This window comes from Scyliorhinus torazame, chromosome 7 (genome assembly GCF_047496885.1).
Source record: "Scyliorhinus torazame isolate Kashiwa2021f chromosome 7, sScyTor2.1, whole genome shotgun sequence".
In the NCBI taxonomy this organism is placed as follows: Eukaryota; Metazoa; Chordata; class Chondrichthyes; order Carcharhiniformes; family Scyliorhinidae; genus Scyliorhinus; species Scyliorhinus torazame.
The window spans coordinates 22,656,272-22,670,235 of NC_092713.1; the positions used below are offsets into that span (position 1 = coordinate 22,656,272).

Genomic DNA, 13,964 nt, shown 5'->3' on the forward strand with positions numbered 1-13,964 from the left:
AACCTTAGTTAGGCCACACTTGGAGTATAGTGTTCAATTCAGGTCGCCACACTACCAGAAGGATGTGGAGGCTTTAGAGAGGGTGCAGAAGAGATATACCAGGATGTTGCCTGGTATGGAGGGCATTAGCTATGAGGAGCGGTTGAATAAACTCGGTTTGTTCTCACTGGAACGGCGGAGGTTGGGGGGCGACCTGATAGAGGTCTACAGAATTATGAGGGGCATAGACAGAGTGGATAGTCAGAGGCTTTTCCCCAGGGTAGAGGGGTCAATTACTAGGGGGCATAGGTTTAAGGTGCGAGGGGCAAGGTTTAGAGGAGATGTTCGAGGCAAGTTTTTTACACAGAGGATAGTGGGTGCCTGGAACTCGCTGCCGGAGGAGGTGGTGGAAGCAGGGACAATAGTGACATTTAAGGGGCATCTTGACAAATACATGAATAGGATAGGAATAGAGGGATACGGACCCAGGAAGTGTAGAAGATTTTAGTTTAGATGGGCAGCATGGTCGGCACAGGCTTGGAGGGCCGAAGGGCCTGCTCCTGTGCTGTACTTTTCTTTGTTCTTTGTTCTTTCCTCATGACTGAATTAAGGCATCCAACGCAGTGTCATTTTGTTGTACTCTCAAATCAGTCACACCGCTGGTATGTTGCTGCTTCAGAGGCCCAACTGCATTAGAAGTCACATCACTGATGATTTTTGTGGCGACAGCGTTCCTCTTACCTCTGGCTTCCGTAACTCCGTCAAGAGATATTGCAACTTTTGGTTAGCAGCCTCGAAATTCCCCAGCTCCTCCAAAAGCAAGTCTTTTTCTCCGGCAAACCTGCCAACCCCTGAGGCTGAAAGTTGATTCACCTGCAAAGATGGAAAGACACACCGGACTAAACAGATTTATATAGTTTTATAGAACTTGCAGCACAGAAACAGGTCACTGGGTCATGCCAGTGTTTATGCGCCACACATGCTCTCCTCCCTTCACCTAACCATACTAACATGTCCTGCTCCTCCCCTTTTCCCTGGTTTGGTTATCTAGCCTCTCCAGATCGTAAGAAGTAGGAGCAGGGATAGGCCATTCAACTTATTCAGGCCAGCCGGGATCTTTGGGAAGATGGTCCCAACTCCACTTTCCTGCCTGCTCCCCACAACCTTGGGTCCCAGGTTCGATTCCCGGCTTGGGTCACTGTCTGTGTGGTGTCTGCACGTTCTCCCCTTGTCTACGTGGGTTTCCTCCGGGTGCTCCGGTTTCCCCCCACAAGTCCCGTGAAAACATGCAGTTAGCGATCGCGCTGTTAGGCAAATTGGGCATTCTGAATTCTCCCTCCGAACAGGCGCCGGAATATGGCGACTAGGGGCTTCATTGCAGTGTTAATGTAAGCCTACTTGCGACAATAATAAAGATTATTAGATTATTATGGAGCCCTTGAGCTCAGGGAGTTCCCATAAGTGCACAAAACAAAAGTAGTAATCACTTTTGGAGACCTACAAACAATACAAATACATATCACTACAGACTTTCTGGAGACCACAAGATTGAACAAAGAAAGTGGACCTCTGCAAAATTAAGATAGACCCCGGGAGCAAAGACTGGAAAGCTGGACTAGCTGAGAGTGAAGATGGATCTCCTGGAATATTCTGAGGCTGGAAGATGGACCCCCTCTCGAACACCTAATCTCAAAGGTCCACCACTGCTGTGGTGTTCCAGGGTCTTGGGTAGCCTCCACGCTGAACTCCCGAGGCAGCCCCAGGCATTGTTCAGAGAAGTCCAGGCATCTGTGATTTCTAGGCCGCCCCAAAGTACCTGCCATCGAACATGCCAGCGGAAGAATCCCAGAATCCCGCCCTTGACCTTTTTTTCCCCCAACATCCTCCTGACCAGCCTCCTGAGGGCCACTTTAAACAATATGTAACTTATCCAGAGCTCTACCATGTGGAGCCCATTCTGCACAAACCCCAATCATTTATTTCCCATCCCTGACACGCTCCATTCTGCTTCCTATCCGTCAGTGAGTGGGCTTCAAAATGTTTTCTCGCATCTACAATACCCCTTGTCGGAATCCGCTTCATCTCTGCGACCTGGAGCCGACATCCATGTGCCAACTTCTTGGGCTGGATTCTCTGGTCCCTCGGCCACGCGCCATCCGCCTGGGGCGGGATTCTATCGTCCCGCCGATTATCAATGGAATTTCCCATCGTAACCACCCCACACCGCTGGGAAACCCGCAGGCGGGGGTGCACTGACAGTGGGAAAAATGAATCCCGACAACCGGAGAATATCTTCCAATTCCAGTTTACCTTTCCTCACATCCTAGATTAAGTGACTACTGGGTATCGTCACATTGATAAGAACATGAGAAGGTCATCAGTGCCTCCAGCCTGCTATATGTTTAAATTAGATCATCTGATCTGTTTTATCATTCTATCTATCTGCTTTGGTTTCGTAAACTTTAACGTTCTTACACAAAACAAAAGTAGGAATCCCTATTGGAGTCCTAAAAACAACGCAAATACATATCATTACAGATAATTTTGTCACTCCGAGTGTATTTAATTTTATACTTGTATCAGTTTTATGGAGTAAATTGTGTATCAGAATTTACATTCTTGCTGTTACTTCACAAACAACAGAAAAACATTGAATAGAGACAGAGGCTTTATTAGCTAATATTACCCTCAGATTATTACTTTGCTTTCAAGTAGAGATGTTGTAAAATAGTGGACACAAAATCCGGAGAAAATTCATCACTCAGCATATTCTCACGAGCCACTCCAAACCAATTGCTAGGGTAAAAAACACTTACTGAATTGCCTCTCCGCCCACTGGAATGAATAAAAACAAGACAGAAGCACCGCCAACTGCGACAAATGTTGCCCGAAAGCATTCACTCTCCCTCCCCCCCCCCTCACCCAGCACCATCTCTGCCCCACCCATCACTCCTCTCACATCCCTGGGGCGTCATTCTCCGACCCCCCGCCGGGTCGGAGAATGGCCGTTGGCCGCCGTGAATCCCGCCCCCGCCCCCGCCGAAGTCTCCGAAGGGAGAAAAGTCGGCGGGGCGTTAATGGCGCCGCTGCCGCGGAGAATGTCACGGGTCTGCGCAAGGCAGCCGATTTTCGGCCTGCCGATATTCTCCCTTCCGGATGGGCCGAAGTCCCGTCGACGTGATGACCGTTCACGTCGACGTGAATCAAACCTCCTTTTCATCGGCGTGACCCGGTGCTCCAGGCTCACGCCGACCAGCGAGGAGGTGAGTGACGGCCTGGGGGGTTGGCTCTGGGCAGGAAATGGCGTGGCCGCAGACTGATTGCCTGAGGAGAGGTGTGTCTCGGCTTGTGTGTGTGTGCGGCGGGGGGGGGGGGGTGGTTAGAGTAGGCTTGGCTCCGGGGGAGTGCCGGGAGGGGGTCCGTGCCGGGGTGGAGGTTGGGGGTTGGGGAGGGGGTCCGTGCCGGGGTGGAGGTTGGGGAGGGGGTCCGTGCCGGGGTGGAGGTTGGGGAGGGGGTCCGTGCCGGGGTGGAGGTTGGGGAGGGGGTCCGTGCCGGGGTGGAGGTTGGGGGTTGGGGAGGGGGTCCGTGCCGGGGTGGAGGTTGGGGAGGGGGTCCGTGCCGGGGTGGAGGTTGGGGAGGGGGTCCGTGCCGGGGTGGAGGTTGGGGAGGGGGTCCGTGCCGGGGTGGAGGTTGGGGGGGGGTCCGTGCCGGGGTGGAGGTTGGGGAGGGGGTCCGTGCCGGGGTGGAGGTTGGGGGGGGGTCCGTGCTGGGGTGGAGGTTGGGGGTTGGGGAGGGGGTCCGTGCCGGGGTGGAGGTTGGGGGGGGGTCCGTGCTGGGGTGGAGGTTGGGGGTTGGGGAGGGGGTCCGTGCCGGGGTGGAGGTTGGGGAGGGGGTCCGTGCCGGGGTGGAGGTTGGGGAGGGGGTCCGTGCCGGGGTGAAGGTTGGGGAGGGGGTCCGTGCCGGGGTGGAGGTTGGGGAGGGGGTCCGTGCCGGGGTGGAGGTTGGGGGGGGGTCCGTGCTAGGGTGGAGGTTGGGGGTTGGGGAGGGGGTCCGTGCCGGGGTGGAGGTTGGGGGGGGGGTCCGTGCTGGGGTGGAGGTTGGGGGTTGGGGAGGGGGTCCGTGCCGGGGTGGAGGTTGGGGAGGGGGTCCGTGCCGGGGTGGAGGTTGGGGGGGGTCCGTGCTGGGGTGGAGGTTGGGGGTTGGGGAGGGGGTCCGTGCCGGGGTGGAGGTTGGGGGGGGGTCCGTGCTGGGGTGGAGGTTGGGGGTTGCGGAGGGGGTCCGTGCCGGGGTGGAGGTTGGGGGGGGGTCCGTGCTGGGGTGGAGGTTGGGGGTTGGGGAGGTGGTCCGTGCCGGGGTGGAGGTTGGGGAGGGGGTCCGTGCCGGGGTGGAGGTTGGGGAGGGGGTCCGTGCCGGGGTGGAGGTTGGGGAGGGGGTCCGTGCCGGGGTGGAGGTTGGGGAGGGGGTCCGTGCCGGGGTGGAGGTTGGGGAGGGGGTCCGTGCCGGGGTGGAGGTTGGGGAGGGGGTCCGTGCCGGGGTGGAGGTTGGGGGGGGGTCCGTGCTGGGGTGGAGGTTGGGGGTTGGGGAGGGGGTCCGTGCCGGGGTGGAGGTTGGGGGGGGTCCGTGCTGGGGTGGAGGTTGGGGGTTGGGGAGGGGGTCCGTGCCGGGGTGGAGGTTGGGGAGGGGGTCCGTGCCGGGGTGGAGGTTGGGGGGGGGTCCGTGCTGGGGTGGAGGTTGGGGGTTGGGGAGGGGGTCCGTGCCGGGGTGGAGGTTGGGGGGGGGGTCCGTGCTGGGGTGGAGGTTGGGGGTTGGGGAGGGGGTCCGTGCCGGGGTGGAGGTTGGGGAGGGGGTCCGTGCCGGGGTGGAGGTTGGGGGGGGTCCGTGCTGGGGTGGAGGTTGGGGGTTGGGGAGGGGGTCCGTGCCGGGGTGGAGGTTGGTGGGTGGGTCCGTGCTGGGGTGGAGGTTGGGGGTTGGGGAGGGGGTCCGTGCCGGGGTGGAGGTTGGGGGGGGGTCCGTCCTGGGGTGGAGGTTGGGGGTTGGGGAGGGGGTCCGTGCCGGGGTGGAGGTTGGGGGGGGGTCCGTGCTGGGGTGGAGGTTGGGGGTTGGGGAGGGGGTCCGTGCCGGGGTGGAGGTTGGGGGGGGTCCGTCCTGGGGTGGAGGTTGGGGGTTGGGGAGGGGGTCCGTGCCGGGGTGGAGGTTGGGGGGGGGGGGGGGGGGGTCCGTGCCGGGGTGGGTGATGGGAGGGCAAATGAGTTGGTCCACCTGGCCAGGTGCCAGCCTCCAACAGTTGGACCCATGCGGTCCATGCCACCTGGCTGGGGGGAGGAGGGGATATGGGCAATGATGACATGTCGTCGTTCCCCTCCCCCCCACCAGGCCGTCATGTTTTCAGACCATCCAGCGATGTTGGCCGCCGTGGTGGCAGCCGCTCATGTCTATGTTGCCCTGGATGAGGAGGAGGAGGAGGAGGAGCGTGCCAGAGAGGCGGCGCAGGCTGCCGCAGAGGGGCAGGCGGCAGCCGCCCAGGCTGGAGGGACACCTGACCGACAGGACGAGGAGGGGGAGGAGGACGTCGCGGCCCCACGGCAACGGAGGCACCCGAGGGCGCCCCGTGTGTACCGGCCCCGGCAGTCATACCAGGACCTCACGGACCGGGAATGCAGGAGGAGACTCCGGATGAGCCGGGAAACCGTGGCACACATCTGCCACCTGCTGGCACACCTGTCACCGCGTGGCACTGGCGGGGGACACCCTCTCCCCGTGTCCGTCAAGGTTACGGTGGCCCTGAACTTTTATGCAACGGGGTCATTCCAGGCACCGAGTGGGGACCTGTCCGGCATATCGCAGACATCGGTGCATCGGTGCAGTGACAGATGCCCTTTATGCCATGGCGCACCGCTACATCCGCTTCCCCGTGGACCGGGCCAGCCAAGATGCCCGGGCCGTGGGCTTCTCTGACATTGCCGGGTTCCCCATGGTCCAGGGCGCGATCGATGGGATGCACGTCGCCGTGCGGCCACCTGCAGATAACAGGGCCGTGTTCACTAATAGGAAGGGGACCTATTCGATGAACGTACAGGTGGTCTGCGACCACCGCATGATGATCCTGCACGTCTGCGCCCGTCACCCAGGCAGTGTACACGAGTCATTCGTGTTGTCGCGGTCATCCATCCCCGGCATGTACGAGGGACGCCATCCCCGGCTGAGGGGCTGGTTGCTGGGCGACAGGGGCTACCCATTGCGATCGTGGCTGATGACGCCTATACGGAGGCCACGCAATGAGGCGGAGAACCGCTACAATGATGCCCATGTAGCGACAAGGGGAGTGATCGAGAGGTGCTTTGGCGTGCTGAAGATGCGTTTCAGGTGCCTGGACCTCTCTGGGGGCGCCCTCCAGTATCGGTCAGATAGGGTCGGCCGCATCATTGTGGTGTGCTGCGTCCTGAACAACATAGCCCAGCAGAGGGGCGATGTGCCGCAGGCAGAGGAGGGCGGAGTGGAGGAGCAGCAGGAAGAGGCCCAGTCCTCCCCAGATGAGGGGGATGGGGGCAATGGTCAGGGCAGACGGGGTAGACACAGACGGGTGGCTGTCCACCGTTACCGGCTGGCCCAGCGGGCACGGGACAGACTGATAGACGCCCGCTTCACTGACTAGATGGGCGTGGGAATCGGGTAGTATGGCCACAGACCGCACACCATGACAACAGCCGACCACCCACACCCCCCACCCATCCACCCACCCAGCACCCTCACCCCCCTCCCCAACCCCACACACCCCACCCGCATGCACACCACCCCCCCACTCCCAATTGCCGATCCACCGGCGGCACAACGGGCTGGGCTCACCCAGTTGCGGGTGGACGCGTGTCTATCGCAGGCCATGGAGAATGATGACAACCCGCCTCCGATGAGCTCCTGGCTCTACATCGTTGGACTATGTCTGACCCATGGCCACAGTACCACCATCCACCCGGACCATCCCTGCATGCGGCTGTGACACTGCAGCGCACGGTCCCGTCCTCTGCCCGGGGGATGTTGATGGCGGCCCAGGGGGAAGGGGGCAGACTCACCTGGAGCTGAGGTCAGACCACCCCTCACACACACACTTGCGCTCAACGTACATGACACCCCCGCACACTTTGGACAGAGCACAAAGGCAGCTTCGGTAGGTGTAACATTGACTTTAATAACCAAAGGAGTTCATGCACGTGCCCTAGCGCCTAAAACTCATCTGTGCCCTGCACCCGTGCCAACTTACTCAGTGTCTAATTGTTTGGCCTTACGGGCCCTTTGACTACGTCTACGTGGTTCCCCAGACGGTACAGCAGAACTGGAGGTGGACTCCTGTGATTCCTGCCCTCTGACACTGGATCCCTTTGGCGGCCGTTTCCTGGGGCGTCCTGGCCTAGATGGGCCAGGCTGCGGCCCGGGCGACTGGGATGGCGAGCTGCCAGCCTGTCCTGCCCGTTGCCCACCCGATGCACCTGGGACGGAAGGGGGGGAGTCCGAGGTGTCGCGGTGTACCGGGACCTCCCCTACAGAGGGAGCCGGGACGGACCACACCACCTCCTCCTCCCTCGGGGTGCCCGATGGCCCCCAGGCCTCTACATGGGTGGGGGATGCGAACGGACTGGCCATCCGACGCGCCCCCGACATCTGGCGCTGCCAGTCCTGGAGGCCCGTGCTGGTATCGACAGGGGTCTGCAGGTTTGCAGCCATGGAGCCCAGGGGGTTGTCGAACCCTGTCTGCGACAGTGCGACGCCAGCTCGCACATGGCCACTGGCGCCGATGCCCTCAGCGATGGCCTGCTGAGACTGGGCCATGGCCTGCAGAGACTGGGCCATGGCCTGCAGAGACTGGGCTATGGCCTGCTGAGACTGGGCCATGGCCTGCTGAGACTGGGCCATGGCCTGCTGAGACTGGGCTATGGCGTGCTGAGACTGGGCTATGGCGTTGAGCGCCTCTGCCATCTGGCGCTGGCACTGGCTCATGGCCTCCTGTGAGAGGGCAGCCATTTCCTGGGCCACAGACGCCGCCTGCACGGAAGGCCCCAGGCCTCGCAAACCGTTCCCCATGTCTGACACCGTCGCACCCATTGCCTCCACCGCGGACGCCACCCGTGCGGTGTCAGCCTGGGTGGCACGCATGACCGGGACCACTCCCAGCTCCTGGACGCGGGTGGACTCCTCCACCTGCGACCGCAGCCGCCGCAAGCCACCCGTCACCCTATTCGCTCGTCTCCGTGTCGGTGGTTGCATCGGATCTATGTGTGGGTGTGGTAACTGCAGGAACCCGGGATCCATCTGGGCGGCAGATGTTCGCTTGGCCTGGGCTGCCCTCCGACCGCCCGGTCCCTCTGCTGCTCCTACCTCCACCTGCTGTACCGGGACGGCTGTGTTGTGCGCACCAGTGAGTGTACCAGACGCCTCATCACTAAAGTGCCCAACCGTGGTGAGTGTTTCTGCGATGGTGGAGGGTGTTGGTGACAGCAGTGGCGTTGTGTCGTGCTCTTCGTCCCACTCTGAGTCCATGGCACTTTGGGGTGGGGGTTCGTCTCCACCCATCCACTCTGAGTCACTGTCCGGTATTTCGTCTTCCCGGGTAGGGGTGTCCCGGGTAGTGCTGTCCCGGGTAGTGCTGTCCCGGGTAGTGCTGTCCCGGGTAGTGCTGTCCCGGGTAGTGCTGTCCCGGGTAGTGGTGTCCCGGGTAGGGGTGTCCCGGGTAGGGGTGTCCTGGGTAGTGGTGTCCCGGGTAGGGGTGTCCTGGATAGTGGTGTCCTGGGTAGTGGTGTCCTGGCTCGGATGTGACGGGGGCCTGTGGCTGCCCCCCTCATCGCTGGGTGGTCGCTCCCGCACGTGACGGGGGTGTCGTCTCCCTGTTGCTCCAGGTCTCTCCGTCTCCCGTGGTCTCCGAGGGGCATCCTGCGGGCGTCGCATGCTGGAGGGTCCGGGTCTCTCCGTCTCCCGTGGTCTCCGAGGGGCATCCTGCGGGCGTCGCATGCTGGAGGGTTCGGGTCTCTCCGTCTCCCGTGGTCTCCGAGGGGCATCCTGCGGGCGTCGCATGCTGGAGGGTTCGGGTCTCTCCGTCTCCCGTGGTCTCCGAGGGGCATCCTGCGGGCGTCGCATGCTGGAGGGTGCGGGTCTCTCCGTCTCCCGTGGTCTCCGAGGGGCATCCTGCGGGCGTCGCATGCTGGAGGGTGCGGGTCTCTCCGTCTCCCGTGGTCTCCGAGGGGCATCCTGCGGGCGGTCTGCATCTGCGGGGATGGGTGCCTGGACGTTTGGTCCTGCGATACACAATGAAGCATGCATGGTTAGACATCAGGCAGTGATCAGGTGATACGGGAGAGGGGGATATAGGGGAGGGGGGATATGGGGACGGGCTGTTGGTGGCTCACTTGCTCGTGGGGCCCCGACCTCTGCATCAGCAACCTCCCGGTCCTCAGGTCCGCCAGCCAGTTCCAGGGCCCTTTCCTCGTGTACGGTCAGTGGCCTCTCATCAGCGGGCCCTCCTCCAGTCCTCACATGCTCCCTATTGTTGTGTGCGCGCTTCTCCTGGGGGGGGGGGGGGTGGTGGCAGGGGTAAAAGGCAACAGTGTTAGGCAGGTATATGAATGCATGCCATCGGTTGCGCGTGCATTGCAGAGGTTAAGGTTAGGGCTGGATTCACTTGGGGATATGGGAGATATGGGGGAGGGGGGATATGGGGGATATGGGGGATATGGGGGAGGGGGGATATGGGGGATATGGGGGAGGGGGGGATATGGGGGAGGGGGGATATGGGGGATATGGGGGAGGGGGGATATGTGGGAGGGGGGATATGGGGAGGGGGGATATGGGGAATATGGGGGAGGGGGGATATGGGGGAGGGGGGAATATGGGGGATATGGGGGAGGGGGATATGTGGGAGGGGGGATATGGGGAGGGGGGGATATGGGGAATATGGGGGAGGGGGGATATGGGGGAGGGGGGAATATGGGGGATATGGGGGAGGGGGATATGGGGGAGGGGGGATATGGGGGAGGGGGGAATATGGGGGAGGGGGGATATGGGGGAGGGGGGATATGGGGGAGGGGGGATATGGGGGATATGGGGGAGGGGGGATATGGGGGATATGGGGGAGGGGGGGATATGGGGGAGGGGGGATATGGGGGAGGGGGGGATTTGGGGGAGAGGGGATATGGGGGATATGGGGGACGCTCACCCTGCCTGCTCTGACGAGGTCGTTCACCTTCTTGTGGCACTGGGTGCCTGTCCGTGGTGTTAGGGCCACAGCGGTGACGGCCTCTGCCACCTCCCTCCACAGACGCCGGCTGTGGCGTGGGGCAACTCTGCGGCCGTGCCCGGGATACAGGGCGTCCCTCCTCTGCTCCACCGCATCCAGGAGCGCCTCCACATCGCGTGACTCGAACCTCGGGGCTGAGCGACAGCCAGCCATCAAGTCGGGTGTTGCGGTCGGCTGTTCCGGTCGGGTGGGGGGGAGCTGCGCGGCCTTATGAGCCGTCACGCCGTGCAGCGCATATGACGCTGCACGGCGTGAACCACTGCGCAAGCGCGGATCCCGTTACGTCGCTGCTAGCCCATTTCGGGCCGCAGACTATCGGCCCATTTTTATGACGTGACGCAAGTGGGATTTGCGCCGTTTTTTGCGCCGATCGGCGGAGTTTCCGCCGATAACGGAGAATTTCGCCCCTGATCTCTACACCTCCTCGCAAAGCCCCCTCCCCTTATCTCACCGCCTCTATTGCTCTCTCCCTCTATGCCCTCCCCAAGAACCAGTCTCCCTCCTTTCTCGACCCACCTTGGTTCTAGTCTCTCAACCCTCTGAAGCCCAGTTCTGGACTCCGCATATACATCAACACCGGGGTGAATTGGTGTATTCTGAGATTGCGGCACATTAAGATCACTGAGGGATTTCACTGCCGTACCTGTATTAATTCAGTAATAGAATTCTTAAGAGTTGCAACTTGTTCTGCTGCAGATATTGATGCTGTGTCAGCTTTTTTAAATGCAGTCAATAGCATGTTCGCTCCAGCAAGGTTTTTCTTTTCCAGCCTAAGTAATGGCAAAAGCCCACATTAGAAGGGGGTTATAAGTACACAATTATTTGCGATTCAAGGTGCAACTCATCTCAGGAATGAAATGACTTAAAACTATCTCCATTTAACACATTCCAATAAACGCATTAGCAACATCTAAACTGCAAACTAGAAGCCAGGCAATTTGGTCTAGAGTCAGTTTAATCCCCTATACTTGCTAGTAGGTCTTGTTTGAATTTGGATGACATTTAGATAGGGGTGCAAAAATTATACAATAGCTTTGTTGGGAGACGTGAGTTATTCAAATATACTCTGGGATAGTCGTAGTGCAAAGGGCAGAGAGGGGAGCAAGACCTTACGGGCATGTCCAGGAAATGTTTCTGCAGTTGTATGTATCCGGTGCAATGCGAAATGAGGATCTGCTTCACCTGGTTCTCGGGAATGAGATGAGCCAAGTATCAGTGATCATTGCGGGACCAGGTCTAGGCTGACTACGGAATAGGACAAGGAGCAATCCAAACTGGAGGGGGAAATCCAACTTCAATGGGGTAGGAACAGATGTGGGTCAAACAAATTGGAGTCAAAAGTTGGCAGGAAAAATGGGAACAGGGCAATGGCTATCGTCAAAGCGGAGATAGGTCAGGCACAGTCAAGGTATATTCCCACGAAACAAATCCAGAGCTCCCTAGATGAGAAAAGAGTTAGAAATTAAGATAAAAGAAGAAAAAGCGTGCTGATGACAGGAGCTAGATGGGAAATACAATTGCAAACCAAGCTGAATATAGAAGGTTTCGAGGGGAGGAGAAAAAGCAAATGAGAGAGGCAAACAGGGAGTATGAAACAAAACTGGCAGTTAACATAAAAGGAAATCCCAAGTCTTCTATCGGGAAGGGCCTTTTCTGTGCTGTAGACCTCGATGACTCTGAAAGGTTTCAGTTCCACTGCCATAGTCAGGAATAAGGTGAAAGCATTTTACAGTTTGTAGCGTCGTTTAGAAGATTAGCTAAATCTTGTGAATTTGAGAGAACACTTGATGACACTGTGAGACAGGCTGGTTTGTGGATTCCGCAATGAAGCTATTCAGAGGGAGCTACTTACTGCAAGTGATTTAACTCTCGGGCAGCACGGTAGCATAGTGGTTAGCACAGTTGCTTCACAGCTCCAGGGTCGCAGGTTCGATTCCCGGCTTGGGTCACTGTCTGTGCGGAGTCTGCACGTTCTCCCCGTGTCTGCGTGGGTTTCCTCCGGCTGCTCCGGTTTCCTCTCACAGTCCAAAGATGTATGTGTTAGGTGGAGTGGCCATGCTAAATTGCCCTTTGTATCCAAAAAGATTAAGTGGGGGTTACTGGGTTACGGGGAAAATGTAGATATGTGCGCTTGAGTAGGGTGCTCTTTGTAAGGGCTGGTGCAGACTCAATGGGCCGAGTGGCCTCCTTCTGCACTGTAAATTCTATGATTCTAAAGGCTGCTGAGCAAGTTGCCACAACGATGGAGCAAGCAATGAGAGAAGCTTACAGAGAGGACTGGAGCGAAGATCCACAAGATGGAGACCTCAAGGAACAAGACTGCAAAGGTGCAATCAAGTCATTGTTGCACACAGGTTTGACACTCAGTGAGGAAATAATGGATTAAATCGAATACATACAAGAACTGTGGCAAGAACGGTCACGTTGCCGAGGTGTGTTAGGCTCAGAAAACTTCTCCTGCACCAAGAAAGTGCAAGAAGAAGAATATGGTCCGTATATTCCCTTATTTCCCCTTTCTTTCATTTTTGGCATTACATTTTGGTCCATGGATGATTAATGGACTTTGAGGCAAGTAGCCTGTAAGCAGCCTGTATCTTTAATTCAAACAGAAGAATCCAAAAGCTGTGCTAGTTTAAACAGGAGATTGCAGACTGGCCGGCACCAGTGAGAGAGAGCTGGGTTGAGACTCGGTTTGATTGATTGGCTGGCGGCCAATGCATTGGCCCAAAAGGCTGTGCTCTGTCTGGTAACTGGCAGTGATTGGATACTATTCCACTGGAATGTTTGCTGAGTCCCGAAGTTTCATTTTGGTTTCAGTTTGACTCCTGGCAGCCCCGAGGAAGGTCTGCTGTCATCTCCTCTCCGATTCTTTCTCCAGAAAGGCTGTGTTTCTGAACTGGCCGAGAGCCTGAATGAATCTATGTGCAGGCAGAGTTCAGAACCGAATAATTCATCACCAACTTCGCAAGGACAATTAGGTTTGGGCAAGAAATGCTGAACTGGCGTAAAATAAAGAATACAATTGTAACTAATTAAGAAGAAGGCGTTCCACCTTTGTGGAGCCATTTACAACCTCAGGACATCCCAATGCTGTTTACAACCAGCTAATTGTTTCTGGAGCATTGCCACTGTAGTAATGTAGGGAAACATCGCAACCAATTCTGGGAGAAGCAATCCCCCCACAACAGGCAGCTATGAGATGGATGACCAATTAAACTGCCTTGGTGATGTTACAGTATGAAGTCTTACAACACCAGGTTAAAGTCCAACAGGTTTGTTTCGAAGCAAACCTGTTGGACTTTAACCTGGTGTTGTAAGACTTCGTACTGTGCTCACCCCAGCCCAACGCCGGCATCTCCACATCTTGGTGATGTTAGGCAGAGGATAAATGTCAGCCAGGACACAGGGAGAACTTAGGATCAGCAGTAGTCCATTCGGCCCTTCCAGCTGGACTGAAAATTACATCATAGCGTCTTTTAATCCACACACATATGGAACGTGATCATTATGTGTTTCCTGGTATGGCCTGCAATCAATGAGGTCAATTGTTTCTGTAACTCTAAAATTGCAATCATCTAATTTAAATAAAATTAATACAGCTGAAAACAAAACACCAGCACTGTTTGACGTTAAGATATTACCACGTTATTAAAGGGTTAACACTTTGGTTAAAATAGCAGGCAACATAATTTGATATGAACATTAA

The 13,964-nt window shown here is 57.8% G+C and overlaps 1 protein-coding gene across 6 annotated transcripts in view; it reads right to left on the reverse strand.

The window, feature by feature from the left end:
• LOC140426084 (outer dense fiber protein 2-like) overlaps positions 1-13,964 on the reverse strand; it is a 95,582-nt gene that overhangs the window by 59,762 nt on the left and 21,856 nt on the right. For all 6 annotated transcript variants that reach the window (XR_011948126.1, XM_072510428.1, XM_072510427.1 and 3 more), the window contains exons 6-7: positions 10,902-11,028; positions 721-852 (exon numbers count right to left, since the gene is read on the reverse strand). Coding sequence is in view for 5 of the 6 variants with exons in the window: in XM_072510428.1 (XP_072366529.1) it covers positions 721-852; positions 10,902-11,028 (259 nt within the window). In the remaining variant the exon portion in view is untranslated. The remainder of the gene's footprint in view (positions 1-720; positions 853-10,901; positions 11,029-13,964) is intronic.